The 19,637-nt window shown below is 43.2% G+C and overlaps 1 protein-coding gene across 5 annotated transcripts in view; it reads left to right on the top strand.

Moving 5' to 3' along the window:
* The window catches only part of Srcap (Snf2 related CREBBP activator protein), a 52,803-nt gene that overhangs the window by 28,338 nt on the left and 4,828 nt on the right, over nt 1-19,637 (top strand). For 4 of the 5 annotated variants that reach the window (XM_057777075.1, XM_057777072.1, XM_057777074.1 and 1 more), the window contains 13 exons: nt 1,135-1,304; nt 1,714-1,979; nt 2,156-2,443; nt 3,002-3,166; nt 3,445-3,630; nt 3,850-4,116; nt 4,439-5,922; nt 13,472-13,737; nt 13,875-14,077; nt 16,387-16,556; nt 16,714-16,910; nt 17,004-17,118; nt 17,309-17,428. In XM_057777075.1, the coding sequence (XP_057633058.1) occupies nt 1,135-1,304; nt 1,714-1,979; nt 2,156-2,443; nt 3,002-3,166; nt 3,445-3,630; nt 3,850-4,116; nt 4,439-5,922; nt 13,472-13,737; nt 13,875-14,077; nt 16,387-16,556; nt 16,714-16,910; nt 17,004-17,118; nt 17,309-17,428 (3,897 nt within the window). The remainder of the gene's footprint in view (nt 1-1,134; nt 1,305-1,713; nt 1,980-2,155; nt 2,444-3,001; nt 3,167-3,444; nt 3,631-3,849; nt 4,117-4,438; nt 5,923-13,471; nt 13,738-13,874; nt 14,078-16,386; nt 16,557-16,713; nt 16,911-17,003; nt 17,119-17,308; nt 17,429-19,637) is intronic. The other variant, XM_057777076.1, reaches the window with a different exon arrangement.

Raw genomic sequence — 19,637 nt, 5'->3', positions numbered from 1 at the left:
AGCAGGGTGGGAATCAAGGAATTCCAGGTGAGAGTTTTTGTTGGAGAAGCCAAACAGGGCTTCAGGTCCTCTCCTCAGGCAGATTTCTTTTCTTAAGACTAAATAGTATTTCATTGTTTGGATAATGTCACATTTTATTTATTTTTCAGTGGGCATTTGACTTGCAGATTCTACCTTTTGAATGAATGAATTTATTTTTTAAATTTATTTGAGACAGGGTGTTGCTATGTACAGGTCATCCTTGAAACCAAGATCTTTCTGCCTCAGCCTCCTGAATGCTAGGGTTACAGGCGTGCACTGCCACGCCCAGCCCACCTTTCAGGTTTTATGAATAATGCTGCTATGAATGTACAGATAATCTTTTTGAGTCCCTGCTTCCTATTTTGAGTCTGTGCTCAAAAACAAAGTTCTGCACGCCTTTAATACCAGCACTTGTTAGGCAGAGATAGGTAGGTCTCTGTGAGTTTGAGACCAACCTGCAGCCTGGTCTATAAATGGAGTTCCAGTGTAGCCTGGGCTGTTACACAAAGAAACCCTGTATTGAAAAACCAAAAAAGAAAAAAAAGAAAAAGAAATAATGCTAGTTGTTTTTTTAAATGAAGTTGCTACATCATGTGATAATTCTATTTTAATATTTTGAAGAGCTGCCTTATTTATCCATAGCTGCTGCTGTATATTTTACATTTCTACCAGTAGTGTCACTGGGTTCTGTTCACATCTTTTCCAATGGATTTAAAGAAATATATGAATATTATGTGAAGTGATATTTCATTGTAGTTTTGATTTGCATTTCTCTAATGATTATCCACTTTTGGTATCTTTCTATGTGCTTATTTATATGTCATTGGAAATGTGTGCATATCCAAGACATTGCTGAGTTTTCTTTTTATAAAGCTAGTTGTTTTGTCAGTAAGCTGTAGTTCTTTGTATACTTTAGAAATTAACCTCTTGTCAGATATGTGATGTATCAGGTACCTTGTCGCTTTCTTTTTACTGTCCTTCCATTCATGTAAGTTTAAATTTTAAATGTCCAATTGTCCATTTTCTTTTGTTACCTTTACTTTTGGTGTCATATCTAAGACATTAGTACCAGAATGGTTCCTTTGATAACATGCTTTGTATTTCTTGTGGCAGCGAATTGACATGGGTCGGTTTGATCTTATTGGCTTGGAGGGTCGAGTCTCTCGATATGAGGCTGACACATTTCTACCCCGCCACCGTCTTTCCCGCCGCATTCTGTTAGAGGTAGCTACTGCTCCTGATCCCCCACCTCGACCCAAGCCAGTCAAGATGAAAGTCAACAGGTACGTGCATTAAAGGAGAAAGGGGCTGGGTTTCTTGAAATAAAAGGAGAACTTGGAATAGAAAGATTTGTAAGCTAGGTTAGTTCATACAAGTTGCTTAAGAGTGTCCTTGCTGTAAAGGGATTGGGGGAGCAGAATGACCAAGAGCTCTGAGAGGGGCTGCTGGTGTTTTTGTTCTCTCTTCTTGGTGCTTTCTTTTTTTTTTTTTTTTTTTTTCTCACCACTATACTAACGAGGATTCTTGGTGCTTTCTGATTATCTATGTTTTCCTGTCCCACTTTCTCCTTAAAATGGGGGGGGGTTCTCTTCTTCTTTTTGTTTGTATAGTCTTTCTGCCTTGTCTTAATTTCTTTTGTTAACTTAATTCATTCCTTCTGTGTCTATTTAGCCCTTTAATTTTTTCTCATAGGATGCTGCAGCCAGTGCCCAAGCAAGAAGGCCGTACAGTGGTGGTGGTGAACAGCCCACGGGCACCCCTTGGCCCTGTCCCAGTCCGCCCCCCTCCAGGCCCTGAGTTGTTAGCCCAACCCACCCTTGGTCCAGTACCCCCAGTGTTGCCAGCACCACTCATGGTGTCAGCTTCGCCTGCTGGAACCCCAGTTGTTCCTGCATCCCGCCCATCTGGACCTGTTCTCTTGTCTCCCTTGCAGCCAACTACTGGTCCTCTCCCCCAGGGTGAGTTAAAATGAAAACAAGGGTTGCTTCTGGGTATGAACTAGTTAAATTAAGAGAGTTCAATAATGAGGGAACATACATAGTGTTTAGTAGACTGGAAGGAATAGTAGTATGGACTTTTGCAGCCCAGGTAAGGCGTTTGTCAAGTTGTATCTGACAGATGTTTGTATCTGCAGTGTTGCCATCCCCCATGGGAGTCATGAGTGGGACCTCACGGCCTCCCACACCAACCCTGTCACTGAAGCCAGCCCCACCTGCCCCAGTTCGCCTGAGCCCAGCTCCACCTCCAGGCTCTTCTAGCCTGTTGAAGCCCCTCACAGTGCCTCCAGGCTACACTTTCTCTCCTGTTGCTGCTACCACCACTTCTACCACCATAGCAACTGTTACCACTACAGCAGTGCCAGCTCCAAATTCTACACCACAACGCCTCATCTTATCTCCTGAAATGCAGGCTCGTCTGCCCTGTAAGTTTTCAGACCTCTGTGATGAGGGTCTTCAGATAAAAAAGTTGCATGCTAGAGAGCTGTAGGAAAAGAGGAGCAGGAAAATATAAAGTTTTGGCAGCTAGTTCACACTGGGTGTTTTGCTAAATAGTGGTAAATCATAAATAAAAGACCTCAAGGAATTTGGTTTATTATGTGGGGGAGATGGCTCCTATGAGTGAATGGTAGTAAGCTCAGCAAGATGAATGTTTGGAGGAGGATGATATAACTCAGTCGTAAATTACTTACCTAGCATGTATAAGATCCTGAGTTTAATCTTCTGAATGCAAAATCATGAGAAAAATAAATGTAAAAAGGTGTTACAGAGCAAAAGGTAGTCTTTGTCTGGTAGCAAGCCATTGGAGAATGTAAAAGAGATTGCAGGTGGCACTGGACACAAAGATTCTGAGTGGAGGCTTTGTTGAGTATGATAAATTATGGAAAAGTTTTAGGCTCAGGAAATAGGTGCTTTGTCGGGTGTCTGAGATGTGGTTTTGAACAGCATGAGCCCTGTGTATATACGGCTTTCTCTGTTTGTAGCTGGAGAAGTGGTCAGCATCGGGCAGTTGGCCTCCTTGGCACAACGTCCAGTGACGAGTGCTGGGGGAAGCAAACCTCTCACCTTCCAAATCCAGGGCAACAAATTGACTTTGACTGGTGCCCAGGTGCGCCAGCTGGCTGTAGGGCAGCCCCGCCCGCTGCAAAGTAGGTAAAACCCACCCCCTGTCCTGCCTTTTTCCTCTTTATTCTGTCTTCTTTGTTTGTGTGACTCTTTGGATGTCAGCCTTTATGTCTCTTAGTTTGGTGGAATAGGGCCAGAGGGAATGGTTGGAAGGGGTCTTTGCTAAAAATAGGAAAAGTTAATTCTAGAGCTGTTACTTCTTGCCTATTCTCTCTCTTGCTCTTGCCTCTGCCCTCAGGCTGATAGGTGCTTCTTTCTTTTTTTCTTTCTCTCTTTCTCTCTCTCTTTTCCCTTAACCCAGGGAATGTGGTGCACCTGGTGTCAGCAGGGGGGCAGCACCACCTCATCAGCCAGCCTGCCCATGTGGCCCTCATCCAGGCCGTGGCCCCGACCCCTGGCCCCACCCCTGTCTCTGTGCTGCCTTCTTCGACCCCCAGCACCACCCCTGCCCCCACTGGCCTCAGCCTTCCGCTTGCTGCTAACCAGGGTGAGGCTCTTGGCCTTTGTATTTACTCAGCCCTTACCTGGCCTTGGTCCTTGCAGGCATGTCCTGGGCCAACTGTGTGTCTAGCCTTCCTTCAGTGTTGTTTCTCTTGCCAATATCTCCAGTATCTTGTCTACCACTTTTTCTTTCCCCTGGACTTCTTGCATTCTTGGGTCTCTTGTTTCTTTTCTACCTTCCTCTCAATGTAACTTCCTCTTGCAGTGCCGCCATCCATGGTGAACAATACAGGCGTGGTGAAGATTGTCGTAAGACAGGCCCCTCGGGATGGACTGACTCCTGTTCCACCACTGGCACCAGCACCCCGGCCTTCAAGTTCTGGGCTTCCAGCTGTGTTGACATCACGCCCTACATTAACCCCTAGCCGTCTAACGACACCAACTCTGGGTACTACTCGTGCCCCCATACCAACACCTACTCTGGTGAGGCCCCTCCTCAAGCTGGTCCACAGTCCTTCACCTGAAGTCAGTGGTAAGTTCATAACAGCTGAGGCCAGAAATTTTTATCAGAAATGAACGAGAAATTGGTAGCCCCGTAGGTTTCTTAGGTACAATCCCTAATGTATTAATTTGTTTAGTCTCAAACCTTGACCTATTTAAGATACATTTGTCAGAATCTTAGAGAAAGAAAGGCCAAGCTATCCTGTTCCTTAAATTTTTGACCTCGTATTGTGGGACTGAAGGGTTTCTGGAAGTTGGTAATCTTGTGGGTTAGTGGAAGGATGGGGACAGATAGTAGCAGGAGCTGAAAAATAATTCTTTATGAAGCTAACTTGTCCTCTGTGTCTTCACAGCATCGGCGCCTGGAGCTGCTGCCATGACCATCTCTTCTTCTCTGCACATGCCATCCTCACTCCCTGGACCAGCCTCTTCTCCACTGACAATTCACAATTCCTCTCCCCTTGCTAGTCCTGTGTCCTCTACAGTTTCAGTCCCTGTGTCATCTTCACTTCCCATCTCTGTCCCTACCACACTTTCCACCCCAGCCTCTGCTCCGCTAACCATTCCCATCACAGCCCCCCTGCCTGTTTCAGATTTAGGTCCGGCTCTGTTGACCAGTGTGGCTCCAGCACTGGCTGTTGTCTCAGCAGCCTCTGGACCACCTTTGGCATCAGCTGGGGTTCCCCCATCAGTGTCAGCCTTGGCTCTAGGTTTGGCTACTACTCCAGCCCTGTCCCCACCTCAGACATCTGGTCACTCTCTGTTGTTGTCGACCACCTCTTCACATGTTCCAGGATTGAACTCAGCTGTGGCCCCAGCATGTTCACCTGTCCTGGTGCCAGCTTCAGCTCTGACCAGTCCTTTCCCAGTATCACCAAGTTCAGCTCCAGCTCAGGCTTCTCTTCTGGCTCCAGCACCTTCTACATCTCAGGCATTAGCCACCTCTCTGACTCCTATGGCTGCTTCACAAACAGCAATCCTGGGCCCTTCTCCAGCTTCTCCTTTGGCTCCACTTTCAGTCCTAGCTCCTTCACCAGGCTCTGTTCCTGTTCTGGCTCCATCACAGACTCCAATTCCAGCCATAACGCCACCATCAATGCCAGGAACCCCTTTACTTTCATCATCACTGGTATCAACCTCAACTCCTGTGATGGCTCCCTCATCAACTCAAACTGTGGTATCAACCCCAGTTTCATCACCTCTCTCAAGTCAGACATTGACCCTAGCGCCAACTTTAGCAACTCTTGGTGGATTGTCTCCGTCTCAGACACATTCTTTGGGAACAGGGAGCCCTCAGGGGCCATTTCCAACTCAGACATTGTCATTGACTCCAGCATCATCCCTGGTACCACCGCCAGTGCAGACACTGTCTTTAGCACCAGGAGCACCACTGGGTCCAGCTCAAACACTGTCTCTGGCTTCAGCACCCTCTTTGGCTCCAAGTTCTCCAATAGGCTCAGCTCCAGCTCACACACTGACTTTGGCTCCAGCATCATCGTCGGCTTCACTCCTGGTCCCAACTTCGGTGCAAACACTGACCTTGAGCCCTGCCCCTACTCCTGTGCCCGCTCTGGGTTCATCTACCACCCAGACTTTAGCACTGGCCCCAGCCTTAACACAGGCTGCAGCTTCCCAGGCGTCTTCCCTCGTTGTTTCATCATCTGGTGCCGCTTCCATACCTGTCACCATGGTAAACAGGTTATCTGTTCCCAAGGATGAGCCTGAGACACTGACTTTGCGATCTGGTCCTCCCAGCCCTATTCCCACTGCTACCTCGTTCAGTGGACCCCGGCCTCGGCGCCAGCCCCCACCACCACCTCGTTCCCCTTTCTATCTGGTAAGTTTTGTTTTCCCAAAGGAAATTGAGTTTTCTTGTGTTGAATGCATGGAATAGTTACAAAGCCTAGTGTATTGTGGCCAAGTCACATTTGGATAGATTCCTCTTTTGTGGGTGTGTATTCCAATCTATAAAACAGAAATAGTAATGTCTTATTTTCTTGGGGGGTTGTTTAGTTTGGGTTTGGGTGCTAGGGATTGTACCCAGCACCAGATAGTAAACTCAACAGTACAAAATTAAATAACCCAGAATAAAAAGGTCTAGGTATTCCCTTCATATCTTATCCTATCTTTTTCACTCTATCAGAGATGTTGCTTATTCTTTGTTAAACCTCTACACTTTATTAAGCAAAAGTTCCACCACTGAAGTATATCACCAGTGCTTGTCCACTCCTTTTTGTTTTTTGCTAATTTGGTTGATGGTTTTTGGTTTTTTGTGAGAGGGTTTCTCTGTATAACCCTGGCTATTCTGGACTTTGTTCTGTAAGACCAGATTGGCCTTGAACTCAACAGAGATCTCCCTGCCTCTCCTGCCTCCCAAGTGCTGGGATTAATGGCATGTGCCACCACTGCCTGGCACTTGCCCTCTCTTTTTAAAAAAGATTTTTTTTTAATGTTTATTTTTGAGTATGTTATGTATCTTTCCATATATGTGCACATTGTGCAGATGCTCTTTAAGACCAGAAGAGGGCATCAGATCCCCTTGAACTGTATTATAGTCTGTTGTGAACTTCTTGATATGAATGCTGGCATACCTTTTTTGAAGACAGTTTCACTATGAAACTCTAGCTATCTTGTTATCCTGGAATGTGTGTCATAGTGACCACCCCAATGATGGCACTGGAACCCACAGAGATCTGCCTACCTTTGCCTCCAAAGTGCTGGGATTAAAGTCATACACCGAAAATGCCTGACAATTTAGTAGTTTTAAAGCCAAACTAGCAGGGCGGTGGTGGCGCACGCCTTTAATCCCAGCACTCGGGAGGCAGAGGCAGGTGGATCTCTGTGAGTTCGAGACCAGCCTGGTCTACAGAGCTAGTTCTAGGACAGGCTCCAAAGCCACAGAGAAACCCTGTCTCGAAAAAACCAAAAAAAAAAAAAAAAAAAAAAAAAGCCAAACTAGAAAGACAGAAATGGGAAAGAAGGGCTGGAGAGATGGCTCAGAGGCTCTTCTGGAGGTCCTGAGTTCAATTATGTATAGTGCTCTGTTTGTCTGTATGCATGCTGACCAGAAGAGGGCACCAGATTCATTACATATGACTGTGAGCCACCATGTGGTTGCTGGGAATTGAACTCAGGACCTCTGGAAGAGCAGTCAGTGCTCTTAACCTCTAAGCCATCTCTTCAGCCTGATAAGTTGCCCTTTTAAAGCTTTACTATACCTAGGTGACTCGTTAGCAAATTCCCACCCAATTTTATTTTCTGGCTCTTGTCAAAAATTTTTGGGATTAGCCTTTCTGTTTGTTTGGTTTTTTTGGATTTTTTCGAGACAGGGTTTCTCCGTAGCTTTTTGGTTCCTGTCCTGGAACTAGCTCTTCTAGACCAGGCTGGCCTCGAACTCACAGAGATCCGCCTGCCTCTGCCTCCCGAGTGCTGGGATTAAAGGCGTGCGCCACCACCGCCCGGCTTGGGATTAGCCTTTCTGTAACTGTTTTTAAACCCTTAAAAAGTAACAAGTGAGTCGGGCGGTGGTGATGCACGCCTTTAATTCCAGCACTCGGGAGGCAGAGGCAGGCGGATCTCTGTGAGTTCGAGGCCAGCCTGATCTACAAGAGCTAGTTCCAGGACAGGAACCAAAAAACTACGGAGAAACCCTGTCTCGAAAATCCAAAAAAAAAAAAAAAAAAAAAGTAACAGGTGGGGGGCTAGAGAGATGGATTAGTTGTTGAGAGTACTGACTACTCTTACAAAGGATCTGGGTTCAATTCCCAGTGTTCATATGGTGGCTCATAACCATCTGTAACTCCAGTCCTATAGAATATCTGACACCCAGCTCTGTGGGCACTGCACATACATGGTGCACAGTTATCCAGGCAGGCGGAACATCCATACACATAAATATTTTTAAAAAAATACATGCATGGGTGTGGGTATGGGTGCTAGCCATTTTCCACCCTCCATAAATAACTTCTTTGAATTCCTTCCCACTGTGGTTGAAGCCTTTCTTACCAAGTCCCCTATAGCAGGCTTTCTTGAACCTCCAACCCCCAAATCATGACAGAGACTTAGTGTTAATTATGAGTGCTTAACCTTAACTTAGGTTTGTTTCTAGCTAGCTTTTTAACTTAAACGAACCCATTTTTATTCCATGTGTGTGCTGCAGTGAGGCTAGTTTGCCTCATTGTGTACTGTCCATCCTGCTGGCTGGCTTCCCTTTTCTCTCTGTCTACCAGCCCTGTCTATACTCTGCCTAGCTATTGGCCATTCAGTTTTTTATTAAACTAATCTTGTAGTGAGGAGCTGCGGGCAGGCCTGCTTTTCATCCCGCCCGGCTCCCACACGGCTAGCTTCACCCTGGAAATAACAACAGACAAATTGTATTCATTTAAACACTGCCTGGCCCATTAGCTCTAGCCTCTTACTGGCTAACTCTCACATCTTGCATCTTGATTAACCCATTTCTATTAATGTGTGTAGCACCACGAGGTGGTGGCTTACTGCGAAGAATTTTTTTTTTTTTTTTTTTTTTTTTTTTGGTTTTTTCGAGACAGGGTTTCTCTGTAGCTTTGGAGCCTGTCCTGGAACTAGCTCTTGTAGACCAGGCTGGGCTCAAACTCACAGAGATCCGCCTGCCTCCGCCTCCCAAGTGCTGGGATTAAAGGCGTGCGCCACCACTGCCCAGCAACCAGGAAGATTCTAACCTGCATCCATTTTGGGCCGGAGCTTCATCGCATCTGCCTCATTGCCTTCTTCCCAGCATCCTGTTCTGTTTACTCCACCTACCTAATTTTCTGTCCTATCAAAGGGCCAAGGCAGGCTTTTTATAACCAATGAAAATAGCACATAGACAGCAGGCCCACCTACATCATAATCTGATGCCTTAGGCAGGCAAGGTGAAATACCAACACATCTTTACATAGTAAAACAAATGCAGTATAAGCAAATGCAGCACATCTTTACATAGTTAAACACTTCTGTGACACAAATACAACACATCTTTATGGAGTGAAGCAAATACTCTATTCCATAACAGTTCCTCTTTAATATATTTTGTGTTTTATTTTTGGTGGTCCACTGAATTTAATTAGGCTCCCTAATGAGTAGGGTGGTTATTAAACTGTGACCGTACTACTGAAGAAAATGGCTCCCCATTTCCTCATGTTGCATGAGTTCCTGAGGGTAACAGCTGTGTCCAGAAGACACTGTTATGTAGCACTCCTCCTTAATATCCAGCTCTTATATTCTTTCTCTCTCTCTTTCTTGATATTTTCTGAGCTTTGGAAGCAGTGATGACCTATTTAGGGCTGAATACTTAACATTTGCGTTACTACCTTCAGCAAACAGAATCTTCTCTGCCCAAAGATGAGAGAGCAGTGCTGATCTCAGTACAAGATGATCTAAACCTAGAAATGTTTAGGATGCACCTTTTATTGTGAACTCAGATAGTCAGGTTTGTCTGGCAGTACATTTACCCACTGAGCCATTTTACCAGCCCAGCCATGGACTTTTGGGCAGGTTTAAAGTACCAATCTTCTTCCTGTGGAGAATGCCCCAAATCCAAACAAATCAATTGGATACCTCTATAACATGCTACTGTTAACTAATGGGTACATCTTTCTTGGTATGTTGGTTTTATAACTTGTAGGGTTCATGGCCAGAAAAGGCCTTTGCTGACTTTACTTCCCCAGCAGTTTATTTTTTTTTTTTATTTTATTTTATTTTTTTTTGAGACAGGGTTTCTCTGTAGCTTTGGAGCCTGTCCTGGAACTAGCTCTTGTAGACCAGGCTGGTCTCGAACTCACAGAGATCCGCCTGCCTCTGCCTCCCAAGTGCCCCAGCAGTTTATTGAACATTTTGTGGTATACTATGACAGCTGGGTCTACCCAAAATGTGTGAAATCTTCTGCAGTAGAGTTTCACCACCTTGTCTCATGGGAAACCATGAGCAATAGGAATAGTCTGTGTTGTTTGGGGGGCTTTCTGGGTTCTCTCTGACCAACAGTTCATAGGTAGATATCTCAGACCTGGCAATTGGATTTCATTTACTAACCTACGACTTTTAGAAATAGCCTTATCCAAGCCGGGCGGTGGTGGCGCACGCCTTTAATCCCAGCACTCGGGAGGCAGAGGCAGGCGGATCTCTGTGAGTTCAAGACCAGCCTGGTCTACAAGAGCTAGTTCCAGGACAGGCTCCAAAACCACAGAGAAACCCTGTCTCAAAAAACAAAAAAACAAAAAAAAACAAAAAAAAAGAGAGAGAGAGGGAAAAAAAAAAAGAAATAGCCTTATTCACCCATGCAAGTTACCTGCTTGTGCCTTTTTTCTTTTTTTTTTTTTTTTTTTTGTATTATGTGTGTGGACTGGAGAGTTGTCCCAGTGGTTAAAAGCACTTGTTTTTGTAGAATACTGTAGTTTAATTCCCAGCACCCACATGGTAGTTCACAATCATCCATAACTACAGATCCGGGAGATGCAACACCCTCTTCTGGCTTTTAGGGCATTTAATGCATAGACATATATGCATGCAAAAACACCCACACAGAAAAATGTATTAAAATTACATGTTTGTATGCTTTAGGGGGAAAGAGTTTAGAAAAGGGCATCAAGGGGTCACACTGTTCACTTAATTTGAGACCTGATGTTCTCTCTGATTCTGGGGTTTACATTTTCTTGACTAACCTGGAGCCAACAAACTTCATAATTCTCCTGTTTTTCCCTTTCCGTGCTGTGACCACAGGCATTTGTAAGGATGACTAGTGTGTTACTTGGGGTATTGGGATCCAAATTCAGTAACTCACGATTGTAGAGCAAATACTCTTAAATGCTAGGTCATATTTCTTACCCCGTTAATTATTTATATACACACACAATTTATTTTGAAGCAGGGTCTCTATGTAACCCTGACTGTTCTGTAACTTACTATGTACACCAGGCTGGCCTGGAATGTGTGCCCTCAATAGTGTTTTTACATATATTAGTTTACAAGTTTCTTTATGATTTCCTCATTCGTAATTTTAGTTATTTCTCCCTTTATCCTCTGCTCTCCCCCATTCCCCACCCACGTACATTTCCATACCTGATAGTCTCTTCTAATGCAGTGGTTCTCAACCTTCCTTTCTTTAATACAGTTCCTCATGTTGTGGTGACCCCCAACGATGAAATTATTTTTGTTGTTACTTCATAATTGTAATTTTGCTACTGTTATTAATCACAGTGTAAATGTTTGATATTCAGGATACTTTATACAAGCCCTGGGAAGGGTTTGTGACCCACATGTTGGGAACCACTGCTCTAAGGTCATATATTCTATCCCCCTCATAGCTTCCTGGTCTCTATAGGCGCTCCAAGTTAAACTCAAATTTAAAATTTCAGCACTAAGATATACATATGATAGAAAACTTGTAGCAGCTCTCTGAGGCTGGGTTATCTCACTCAGTATATTTATAGTTCCATGCAATTTTCAGAATTTGATTCTTCCTTATAGCTGGATTAAAACCCAGTTGTGCAAAAAATAACACATTAAAATTTTTGTTTTTATTTTTATGTTGGTGATTAAACCCAAAGCCTCTATCTAATTAGAAGTAAAGTGATCAGAACAATGTAGAGATGACTGACTCTTGTTAATTCTACCATATGCCTTGCCACTATGGGGATTATAGGATTATAGAGCCTAAAATATCTGTCAATCTTTTTCAGTGTATCCTCAGTTCTACTGTGATTCATGAAAGAATTCACTGATAAATTATGATATATATGTGTGTGTGTTTATGAATGCTAAATGCTAAAACGTCTATTTGTGGGGGGGGTGGTTAATCTTGTCGAGGAACATGGGAGTAGTTTGATAACTATGACTCTAATTGGTAGCTATATAACTTTAAATACAAATTTGCATGAATAGTTAGTATATTTTATAGATGTTCTATAATACTTAAGTTTTTGGTTTGAACTTACTTGGTTTATCATGTACTTCTAGTTAGAATGTTAATTTTTATTGTATACCCCACTGATATTGGTTAAGGTAAAAATTATGTGCATATAAGGAAAAATAGCCTTTTATTTATACAGTGGATGATATTACTAGTTCTCATTAGCAATTCCTCCCCCCATTTTGGAAATATAGTTGTCTAGCCATAAATTACTATTAGTGTCTACTGTGTAGTTTCTAACTTCACATTAACAGTGACAGAACTTGAAAACGAAGTATTACAGTTAAATTATGTTAAAAAAAAGTGTGCATATGTTTGTGTGTGTGTGTGTGTGTGTGTATATATATGTATATATTTATTAATAGAAAGTCTACCCAAAAAAGCCATTAAACCAAAATACAGAAAAGTGTGTTTATCTAAAATCATAATATTTAAGGTTATCCCCTAAGTAAAGCATGAAGCATGGAGGTTTTTCCTTGCTTTTTCCCCACTCTTCTCTCTACCATCATACAGAAAGATTTTACTTCATAATTAGAAGGCCCCTCCTTAGCCGGGCAGTGGTGGCACATGTCTTTAATCCTAGCACAAGGAGGCAGAGGCAGGAAAATCTCTGAGTCTGAGGCAAGCCTGTTGTACAGATGGAGTTTCAGGATGGCCACAGCTATGTAGGGAAAAACCCTGTCTCAAACAAAACAGAAAACATTCTTCTTTATTTCTTGCTTTCACATTCTTGCCTTCCACATTTTTGCTTTTAGTCAGCCCCCACCCCCTGATTTTTTTTATTCCTTTTTTGAGACTTCCCTCCCCCCAGAGTACTAGAATAAAGGCTGCACACCTGACTCAATACCTGTTGACTTTTAAATTACATTTATTTATTTGTGTATGTGCATGCAAGTGCCCATTTGCATTCTATAGACCTACTACAAGAAAATAAGTTATATATGTCCTAAAGTTGAATGTTACATAACAAAATTGCCGCAAATCAACTAATGAATAAACTGGGATATGTAGGTCTTCACTTTGATGTTCAGCAATTCTGCTTTAACAAGCATGCAAGGAAAGATGAGTTTTCTCTTGTAGAGGATGACTTCATTTAACATTGTGTTTGTTTGTTTGTTTGTTTTGTTTTGTTTTTTTTTTTTTCGAGACAGGGTTTCTCTGTGGCTTTGGAGCCTGTCCTGGAACTAGCTCTGTAGACCAGGCTGGTCTCGAACTCACAGAGATCCACCTGCCTCTGCCTCCCGAGTGCTGGGATTAAAGGCGTGCGCCACCACCGCCCGGCTTCATTTAACATTGTGAAAACAACAGTTTTCATTGACAGATTTTGAAAATGATAAAGCACATGGTAGATGCCTTAGATCTTATTACTACAGACTCCATCTATAAGAGTTTAGGTTTTTATAAAGTTTTGTTGCAAATTCTTGAGTACACCAATTTTTGGTTTTCTGTTTTGTTTTTCCTTTAGGATTCTCTGGAAGAAAAGCGGAAGCAGCAACGATCTGAACGCTTGGAACGGATTTTCCAACTTAGTGAGGCTCATGGGGCCCTGGCACCCGTGTATGGGACTGAAGTCCTGGATTTCTGTACCTTGCCCCAACCTGTTGCCAGCCCCATCAGCCCTCGTTCTCCTGGCCCCAGCCACCCCATCTTTTGGACTTATACTGAGGCTGCCCATCAGGCTGTACTGTTTCCCCAGCAGCGTCTAGACCAGCTATCAGAAATCATTGAGAGGTTGGCAGGGCTAAGTGATGATGGGGAGTGGGTCTTGGGGCTACAGTGGATTTAGTTCCTAGGGCTAATGAAGGTGCTAAATTCTGTGATATTTCAGGGTCATATCTTTTACATTGTTTACTTTCTTTCTTTCACAGGTTCATCTTTGTTATGCCTCCTGTGGAGGCACCTCCCCCTTCCCTGCATGCCTGCCACCCACCTCCTTGGATGGCCCCTCATCAGGCAGCCTTCCAGGAGCAATTGGCCAGTGAGCTCTGGCCTCGAGCCCGTCCTTTGCACCGTATTGTATGTAATATGCGTACCCAGTTCCCTGACTTGAGACTCATCCAGTATGATTGTGGTGAGTTCTTGGCTGTTGCAGGACCACCAATATTTTCTTTGTTTTGTTTGAGACAGTAGCTCATGTATCCCAAGATTGCCTGTGATTTGCTTGTAGAGCTGAGGATGACCTTGAACTTCTGATTAACCAGATTATTCTGCACTCTTAATGACAAGACAGTTTATATCAATGAAATGCAGCATAGAGGAAGGAAGGAAGGAAGGAAGGAAGGAAGGAAGGAAGGAAGGAAGGAAGGAATCTAGGAATCTTTACCTCTTACTCTCAAGCTATTTTTTCTCCTGATAATTTTTGCAGTGTTATGATGACTACCAAAACTGACAATTTTCTAATGTCCTAGAATATGAGAAAAGATGAATTTTTATTCATGTTTTCTCAGTAAACAAAAGACCTTTTTATGCCTAGGATGGTAGTACATGCCTATAATCCCAGCCTCTGAGAAATTTGAACAGGAAGTTAAGTGTGAGGCCTTATTTACATAGTAAGACCTGATTTGGGGCGGGCGGGGTGGGAGGGACGGTTCTCTGTATGTGATGTGTGTCTGTGCCTGCTTGTCTGTGTGTCTGTGTTTTGAGGGTGAAAGCCAGAGGCCAACGTCAGTTTTTCTTTATTACTCCATCTTTTTTCTATAATTAAATTTGTTTTTCGGCAATTTTATTATTGACTGGTACATATTTATATATACATGCAGATGTGTGTAACTGTATCATTCTAATCACTCTCACATACATTTTATTTCCCTCTCACTTCCTACTTACTTTTTTTTTTTTGAGTTCCTAGAAATGATTTCTCCTAGAACTTGTTCTTTAGGCCAGGCTGGCCTTGAACTCAAGGAAAGCTGCCTCCCTCTGCCGCCTAGAGAGCCAGGATTAATTTTCCACTGCCACCACCTGGTCCCACTTCCTTTTTTTTGTTTGTTTGTTTGTTTGTTTTGTTGTTGTTATTTGTTTTGTTTTTCAGGATAGGGTTTCTCTCTAGCTTTGGAGCCTGTCCTAGACCTACCTCCTGTAGACCAGGTTGACCTTGAATTTACAGAGATCCTCCTGCCTCTGCTGGGAGTCTCCATCACCACTGCCCAGCGGCCCCCCACTTTATTTCTTGTCACAGGGTCTCTTATTAAACCCGAAGCTCACTATTTGAGCTAGGTTGGCTGGCCATCAATCCCCCTTGCCCTGTCTTCCTGTCTTCACCCCCACCCCAGCTTTTCCATGGATATTAGGAATCCAAACTGAGGCGCTCATGCTTACATAGCAAATCATTGCGCCATCTCCTCAGCCACCCCTCTCCCCCACCTCATCCCTATTTTGGATAACATCTGAAACCGTAATGGGTAATTGAAGGACTTTTGAGACTGGGTTAGGGGTTTAGCTCAGTGATAAGTGCTTTCCTAGCATGCACAGGGCCCTAAACTCAATCCCTACCCCTACTCCCCTCACCACACACGCACTGAAACTCGGAACTAAGGATGAAGTAACTCCAGGTTTCAACTGAGGTTGTCCTAGATCTCCAACACTGCCAGAAATTCTTATTATTTCGTTAGTTTCCTGTGGGTGTCTACATGGTAGGTATGAGGTCCAAGGTAGTTTTTGAGAGTTTGCTCCATATGGGTTCCAAAACTAACTCAAGTTGACAGGCTTGGCAGCAAGTAGCTTTATTCGTTGGTCTTCTTTCTTGCTAGTTAGCTCACTAGAAATAATACGTTATTTCTGTTTGTCTTAATTTTTACTTACTTGATGTGTTTTGCCTGTGTGTGTATGTATGTATGTTATATGCATGCCTGGTGCTCAAGGTCAGAAGAAGACATCAGATTCCCTGGAACTAGAATTACAGATGGTTGTGATCCACCGTGTGGGTACTGGAAACCAAACCTGGTTTCTCTGCAAGAGCAAGTACTCTTGCAATTTCTCGAGTCTTAACGTAGCCTTAGCATCATTTCTATGTGTTGTAACATTAAACTAGATTACCTCTTGACATCCTAGCCTGTGTCCAGTAGTGATAGTGCACCGCTTTAATCACAGCACTAGAGAGGCAGAGGCAAGTGATTCTCTTAGGTTGAAGTCAACCTGGTATACAGGGTGCATTCCAAGACAGGATTGTTAAACAGAAACCCTATCTCAAAAAAAAAAAAAAAGAAAAAAGAAAAGAGGGAGAGAAAGAGACTAGAAAATGGAGAGAGAATTGTCTTTTATTCAGTGAACCAGTTGAAACCTTTGTGCAAAGGCCTTTCTTACCTTTCAACTGTAGCTTTCTAGTATTATTTTTTTCTGTATCATCATGTAGCTAACTGTTTGTGCTCCTTCCTATTTCTTCAGGGAAGTTGCAGACATTGGCAGTGCTGTTGCGGCAGCTCAAGGCAGAGGGCCACCGGGTGCTCATTTTCACCCAGATGACCCGGATGCTGGATGTATTAGAGCAGTTTCTCACCTATCATGGTCACTTATATTTGCGTCTGGATGGGTCTACTAGAGTTGAGCAGAGACAGGTAATTTAAGCATCCTTATCCCTCTAGAGACTCCCCTCAGCTTTTGTTTCTTTTTCTCAAACTTCCAACTTAGAGAAGGGACCTTAAAAATTAAAAAGCCTCTGGTTTGTTTTGGGAATAAGTCTCCAAATACCATCTTTTTTCCCTTTCCTTTTAGGCCTTGATGGAACGGTTCAATGCAGACAAACGCATATTCTGCTTCATCCTTTCAACTCGAAGTGGGGGTGTGGGTGTGAACCTGACGGGAGCAGACACTGTTGTTTTTTATGACAGCGACTGGAATCCCACCATGGATGCTCAAGCCCAGGATCGCTGTCATCGAATTGGTCAGACTCGGGATGTCCACATCTATAGGTATTATTGCCCGATCTTACCTCAGTTTACTTCCTCTTTATATACAGGAATCTTGATATATTTAGCTGTTCACACCTCACTTCCATTTCCTAGGCTTATCAGTGAACGAACAGTAGAGGAAAACATTCTTAAGAAGGCAAATCAGAAGAGAATGTTGGGAGATATGGCCATTGAGGGAGGGAACTTCACTACAGCCTATTTTAAACAGGTACAAAATAAAATCCTTCGGTCTAGACAGAAAAGAACTTTTCTTGAAGGGTTACTCCTGTTTGCTAGACAACTGTTGCTTTGACCTTCACATCTGTCTCTCAATCTGCAGTGCCTCCATACCTCAGAGGTTTTTGCCTAGAAGGTAATATTCCATTGGTTGACCTCTTCCCTTCTGTTCTATCTAATAGCAGACCATCAGAGAGCTGTTTGATATGCCTCTGGAAGAGCCACCTGGCTCATCTGCATCTTCTGTTCCTGAGGAAGAAGAGGAGGCTGTGGCCAGCAAGCAGACTCATATTTTGGAGCAGGTAACAAAAGAGGGGTCAATCCTAAAATAGTACTGCTGCTTAGATATATGTTGGCTTTCATTTATATTTGAGTTTGTCCATGAGAAAGTACAGTTTCTATTGGTTCCCAGTTTATAGGCAGTGGATTTTTGTTATTTGCTTGCTTATTTGTTTGTTTTGTTTTGTTTTTTGAGGCAGGGTTTCTCTGTGTAACAGTCCTAGCTGTCCTAGAACTTGGCTCTGTAGACTAGACTGACTTTGAACTCACTGAGATCTGCCTGCCTCTGCCTCCTGAGACCCAGGATTAAAGATGTGCGCCACCACCACCCAGCTGATTTTCTTTTCTTTTTAAAGTTTATAATGTGATTATATCATTTCCCTCTTTCCTTTTTTCCCTCCAAGCCTTACCCTCCTTGCTCTCATTGAAATTCATGGCCTTTTTTTTTTATTATTATTAATTCTTGCTACATACATATATGTATACATTTGTTTGTATATATGTTTATTCCTAAATACATAAGTACAACCTGTTCAGCCCATTTAATATTACTCATGTATGTTTTCAGACCTGAAAGTATTGTAATCAATTGATGTGCTCTTCCCTGGGGAAGACGAATCCTCCTGCTCTCATCCATCATTTCTTAGTTGCTTCTAGTTCTTTGTGTAGGATTGGGGCCTCATGCTTTGTGCTTTCCCCCACCCACTTTGGCACATCTATTAATGTTGTCCTGTTCAACTCATGCTTAGGCAGTCATGGTGGTGAGATTTCATGGGTGTAACTTCTGACAGTTGTAAGAGACACAGTCTTATAATAAATTGCCTGATCTCTGGCTTTTACAATCTTTCTGCCCCCTCTTCCAAAGTGTCTCGGGCCTTAGATGATGTGTCCTTTGGGATAGGGCTCCACTACTGCATTTTGATTGGTTGCGATTTTCCTGGAAAGACACGTTTGGTTTTTGGTTTTATTTGTTGTTGCATGGTTTTTTTGGTTTGTTCTTTGTTGTGGGTTTTTGTTTGGTTTGGGTTTTGTTTGTTTTTGGTTTTTTGAGACAGGTTTCTCTGTGCCGCCTTGACTGTCCTGGTAATCACTCTGTAGATCAGGCTGGCCTGGAACTCTCAAAGATCTGCCTGTCTCTTCCTCTGAAGTGCCAGAATTAAAGGTATGCACCACCACCACCCAGCTCTTTTTAACTTTTTAAAAATTATATTTATACTTTGTGTGTCTCTGTATGGGTATGTACGCCATTGTGTATCCAGAGAGATGCACAAAGTAATAAATATAATTTTGTGGAGACCAGAGGACAGCATGTAATAGTTGATTATCTCTTCACTATGTGCATTCCAGTAATTAAAAGCAAGGATCTTTACCTGCCAAGTTATCTTCCCAGGCCAGATTTTAAAGGCTGTGTTTTAAGGGAGGAGGCCGCTTGTTTGTTCCTAGCTGCTCAACTCCGAAATAACCTCACAGAAACTGTATTAATTAAATCACTGTTTGGCCCATTAGCTCTAGCTTCTTATTGGCTCTTACATCTTTTGTTTTGTTTTGTTTTGTTTTGTTTTGTTTTTCGAGACAGGATTTCTCTGTGGTTTTGGAGCCTATCCTGGAACTAGCTCTTGTAGACCAGGCTGGTCTCGAACTCACAGAGATCCGCCTGCCTCTGCCTCCCGAGTGCTGGGATTAAAGGCGTGCGCCACCACCGCCCGGCTGGCTCTTACATCTTAATTTAACCCATTTCTATTAATCTGTGTATCTGCCACGAAGCTGTGACTTACCGGGTAAAGTTCTGGCGTCTCTGATGGGGCTACATGGCATCTCTAAACTCCACCTTTCTTCTCCCAGCATTCAGTTTAATTTTCCCTGCCAACCAAAATTCTGCCTTCACAGACCTAAGACAGTTTCTTTATTAACAAATGGTATTCACAGCCTACAGAGGGTAATCCCACATCAGGGTTGTTTGTTTGTTTGTTTGGAGACAGTATCTACTTCCTGGAGTACAGAACAGGCTACAAATATGAGTCAAGGACTTCAAAAAGAAACTGAAGCCATGGGTGATCTATGTGTGTCTGAGTCCAGCCTGGTCTATAGCTACACAGAAACTTGTTTCAAAGTGGGGAAGAAGGATCTAGAGAGATGGCTTAGTTTTTAAAAGCATTTACTGTTCTTGCAAAGGACCTAGGTTCAGTTCCCAGCACCCACATGCTGGTGCTCAATCATCTGCAGCTTCAGTTC

Source organism: Chionomys nivalis, chromosome 8, assembly GCF_950005125.1.
Source record: "Chionomys nivalis chromosome 8, mChiNiv1.1, whole genome shotgun sequence".
Classification (NCBI taxonomy): domain Eukaryota; kingdom Metazoa; phylum Chordata; class Mammalia; order Rodentia; family Cricetidae; genus Chionomys; species Chionomys nivalis.
Note: the sequence above shows the minus strand (reverse complement) of the source record. Positions and strands in the feature narration are given on the sequence as shown.